This window comes from Gossypium arboreum, chromosome 5 (genome assembly GCF_025698485.1).
Source record: "Gossypium arboreum isolate Shixiya-1 chromosome 5, ASM2569848v2, whole genome shotgun sequence".
Taxonomy (NCBI): domain Eukaryota; kingdom Viridiplantae; phylum Streptophyta; class Magnoliopsida; order Malvales; family Malvaceae; genus Gossypium; species Gossypium arboreum.
This window is the reverse complement of record NC_069074.1, coordinates 49,788,033-49,792,635: the sequence shown is the minus strand read 5'-3', so window position 1 is coordinate 49,792,635 and position 4,603 is coordinate 49,788,033. Positions and strand designations below refer to the sequence as shown.

The 4,603-nt window shown below is 31.6% G+C and overlaps 1 protein-coding gene across 1 annotated transcript; it reads left to right on the top strand.

The window, feature by feature from the left end:
* Positions 1-239: 239 nt before the first annotated feature.
* On the top strand, positions 240-4,392 carry LOC108451995 (uncharacterized). Its single transcript, XM_017749722.2, has 7 exons — positions 240-805; positions 912-998; positions 1,157-1,396; positions 2,554-2,718; positions 3,267-3,320; positions 3,418-3,564; positions 3,652-4,392. The coding sequence occupies exons 1-7, from the start codon at positions 518-520 to the stop codon at positions 4,027-4,029; spliced, it is 1,359 nt and encodes a 452-aa protein (XP_017605211.1). The 5' UTR covers positions 240-517; the 3' UTR covers positions 4,030-4,392.
* The last annotated feature ends 211 nt before the right edge of the window (positions 4,393-4,603 follow it).

Below are 4,603 nucleotides of genomic sequence, written 5' to 3'. Positions count from 1 at the left end.
ATATTAAAATAATTTAATTTTGATTTATTTGTATAGTTATGATTGCTTGTTACTATTGCGTAACCAAAATATCAAAAATAAAAAATAAAAGATTAATAAGCACCGCGATGAAAACAACTTTTGTAGTTGAAATCATAATTTCAAAAGCAAAATAAGAAAATGGAATCTTTGACGTTTAAAATTGTTGTTTCACACAAAGTGACTTTATTATTCTTCATTAAAACATACATTTCTAAACTTTATTTTCTCGATTTTCTGCCAGCTTTGCTAAACTCACCCTCACTATTTATATCACCACACCCACATAAGCAGAGCTTTGAGAAAACCCCATTTCTCTGCTTTCTTTTTTAATAAGCCAAGCTGTCGGGACATCAACACCAAGACATTAGAATATCTGTAAGAGAATAACAAGAATAGGGTATTGTTTTATTTATTATTTTCTGCCATTCTTGGATGTTTTCGAGAGCTTCGAAAAATGGTGTGAAGGATAGAAGCAATCGAGAAAGCTTTTCTTACAATGTTGATCTTATGTCGGATCAGATGCCCCCATTTCGATCACAGAATAAGAAGACTCAACCCATGTTTAAACATGGCTTCTTACTTTCGTAAAACCTCACCAATCATTCATGCTTTTGTAATTTTTCTTCTTGTTTGTTCTTCTTCAATTTCTCCCGTTTACTCATCGGAACCCCATAATCTCCATGCGAGAAATCGAACTTTCCGACCGGATAAAGAGCTACAAAAGTTGAAATTCATAAGACAACGTCTCAACAAGATCAATAAGCCAGCAGTAAAGACAATTCAGGCAATTTAATCTAGTTTTTGCCTTGAGTATTTTTCTTTTTATCTTTTATCAGACATTGGTTTCCAAGATCTCCAACATGTTTTTGTTTATGGTTTTGGTGTTTCAGAGTCCTGATGGTGACACTATAGATTGTGTTTTGTCGCATCATCAGCCTGCCTTCGATCTTCCTCAACTCAAAGGACAACGACCATTGGTAATTAAATAATATTTTAGTTGCACGATATTAACAGTACATGGTTATGTTACAGTGTTTATCGTCGTTATTTATTGCAATTAAAGGGAAAACATCCATTGGTCCACAAATACTAATTGAACAGTTTTTTTTTTTTTCTATTGTTGAAATATGTGCAGGATCCACCGGAGAGACCTAGGATTTATGAAAGAGATGGGGTGATGATGACGGCGGAAGTAGAAGAAGAAGAAGAAGAACATGTTCAGCTATGGAGAATGACAGGTGAAACATGTCCAGAAGGAACAATTCCCATCAGGAGAACGACGGAACAAGACATGTTAAGGGCTAGTTCTGTAAGAAGATTTGGAAGGAAACCAAGACGACGTGTTAGAAGAGATTCAACCAGCAACGGCCATGAGGTAGGTGTCTTCAAAATTACACTTTTAACAAAAACTGCCATGCCTAAAAAAATATCAAATTTTATCTAAGCAACGTTTCCATTTTTTCTTAAAAAAAATAATTATTCATAAGTTACTGTTTTTTATTTTGTTAGAAAAATATAAACTTTTTGACGCACAAAAGTGGGTGAAAAAATTGAAAAAGCAATTGGAATAGCGTTAAAAATCGGAAGGAACCAATATCAAGGAAGTAGTCAAAAGTGGATTGTAAAACGACCCTACTTATTTATTTTTATTACCGGAGACTTCAGTCTCTTATGCCAACATTGACAACCTTGTATTTTGTACATACATTTCTTTGGGGTAGGCTGACAGATTTTTAGTAAAAATCCTTTAAAATAAATTTAGATGAGTGCTTGCATCATATAATTAACTCACAGAGTACTAAATATAAATTTTATTCTTTTAAAATTTTATATTAATTTATTGATACCGTATAAAGAAATATTATATTTATATACTTATAAATGAATGTCAGCTTTATATATATATATATATATATCTCATTTTTCTTGCTTTAAAGCATAGAAACTTTTTTTTTAAAACATTTGTATAAATAAAACACAAATATGAAATATATCCTAGTAGTAGAAGATTATGGGACAAAAATAAATCTCAATTCAAAGTCATCATTCTCGCTCAACTTAAAAATTATTTCGGGATTTTGCATAATCTATTTATAAAAACTCTTATAATACAAGATTTTTACAAAAGACGGCAATACCTAATTTTCAGGATGTTTTATGCTCCTATCTTGATTACGTTACACAAAGGGTGCCTTTATATATAATAATCACATTGTAAGGAGTATAGTTGGTAAGAGTTAAGGGATTCCTGCCTAGAATAGGATAATTTAAACTAGCAAAACTCTTTTCTAGATTGAAAAAAATATGATGAAATCGATATAATTCTCTTCCTCTGTGATGTAATGAATGGAATTATAAAAACTAATTTTTGTTAATTTTTTCCTTCTTTAACATCCTAGGTTTACTTTAAAAACCTTATATCCCCACATATTTAAACATTAATATTATAACATAATTTTTAAAAATTATATTTTATGCTTATTTGGAAATCCGAAATAAGATGGTGGTAATAATAAAGGTATATGGTTACAGCATGCTGTTGGATATGTGAGCGGAGGAGAATATTACGGAGCCAAAGGCAGCATTAATGTGTGGGCACCCCACGTCTCCAATCCCTATGAATTCAGCTTATCCCAACTCTGGGTCATCTCTGGTTCTTTTGCCCACGATCTCAACACCATTGAAGCTGGTTGGCAGGCATGTCTTTTTCCATTTTAACTTTCTCTTTTAGAAAATACTCTTTACGCATATCAAGATTTCGTTATGAAGATATCTTAATCCTCCAAATGTCACACCTAAGCCTGTCAATGAACAGAACCAGATTGGGTTGGAGCCTGGTTCAAATAAAATGTTCCTAGCCCAAGCTCGAATTAAGCCTGGTCCCACTTTTTCATATATTAATAAAAAGATATTTTATATTATTTTTTAAATTCTTCATGTTTGGGACTCGGGAATAATATAGAGAAGATTTATATATATATATATATATATACATAAAATTAATTTTAATTTTTGTTGTTATTTAAATTAAATTTGGATTGGAACCAACCGATTGCCTAAACTTAAGTTCAACATGTTTCAATACATTCTAATTCGAGTAACATAACTTTTTATGATATAATCTTTGTTAAACTTGATCCGATTGATCTTGTATTATTATATATAAATAAACAAACTTAATATTTTATTTTATACATTACATAAAAATATGATTAATTTTTTTTTTGTCATTTAATTTTATGCAGGTGAGTCCAGAGCTATACGGGGACAATTATCCTAGATTCTTCACTTATTGGACCGTAAGTATAATAAAAAAAAATATTTGGAAACAATTTAATTATAGTTACTAAATTCCTCATTGCTTAATTAATTAAGATAAATGAAAATATTTGGCAGAACGACGCATATGAAGCAACTGGGTGTTATAATTTGATGTGCTCAGGATTTGTTCAAACAAACAATAGAATTGCAATTGGAGCTGCAATCTCCCCAATCTCATCATACCATGGTGGACAGTTTGATATCACCCTCTTGATTTGGAAGGTAAATCCTTTTAGTTTCCTTAAAACTGAACCAAATCGATTAAATCAATTAATGCTAGTTTTGAAATACATCTTCTAAATGGTGTAGGATCCAAAGCATGGGAATTGGTGGTTGGAATTCGGATCGGGGATTCTAGTAGGATACTGGCCATCATTTTTGTTCACTCACTTAAGGGATCATGCAACCATGGTTCAATTTGGTGGGGAGATTGTGAACACAAGGCCCGGAGGTTCCCACACCTCCACCGCGATGGGCAGCGGTCATTTTGCCGGTGAAGGGTTCGGAAAGGCCTCTTATTTCCGAAACTTAGAGGTGGTTGATTGGGATAATAACCTAATCCCATTGCCAAATCTACGAGTGCTGGCTGACCATCCCAATTGCTATGATATCAGAGGTGGGGTTAATGGGGTTTGGGGACATTATTTTTATTATGGAGGACCTGGAAGAAGTGTTAGGTGTCCGTAAAGGGAATGATATAGGCAACGGGGGAAAGCAAATTTTATATTAACAATCAAGATAAAAGAAAATAAATGATAAAAATCTGAGAGTCAAAATAGGTATTTATTAATTTTTGAGTAAGATAATTACCAAGATTGTTGGAGGGACTGCTGCCCTTGTGGATCTGCCCCTGGGTATAGGGTAGAGTTAGTAAATAGTTTTTTTTTTTTTTTTTTGTTTAATATTTGTTGGGTGATACTGGGTTTCTTATGGAGACGAGAGATGTTGATTTTGTAAGTTTTTGGGGCATTTTTATAGTAATTATTTTCCTTGTTAATCCAATTTTCTTTTTATTTTCTTAGTTGGAATGGTATTACAATTTTGGTATAATGACTGATTTGTAGTTTTTTTTTTATATAAGAGATATAGGACAAAAGTTTTTATCGAATTCATAATTAGTGTGAATTAAAATTTTAAATAAAAATATTTTATTATTTCACTTTTATTCAATCTAAAGAGATAAGTGATTATTAAATTATATGCAGGCTAGTGGTTATGTCTAATATGCCATCAATAAATAATAATATGATTAAATAAAAAT

What these genes read in the sequence shown, in the direction of transcription:
- LOC108451995 (XM_017749722.2), top strand. Translation starts at nt 518, where the DNA reads ATGTTGATCTTATGTCGGATCAGATGCCCCCATTTCGATCACAGAATA. An exon ending in CAACCAGCAACGGCCATGAG is followed by an intron (nt 1,397 to 2,553) that starts GTAGGTGTCTTC and finishes ATATGGTTACAG; the next exon opens with CATGCTGTTGGATATGTGAG. An exon ending in GATTCTTCACTTATTGGACC is followed by an intron (nt 3,321 to 3,417) that starts GTAAGTATAATA and finishes AATATTTGGCAG; the next exon opens with AACGACGCATATGAAGCAAC.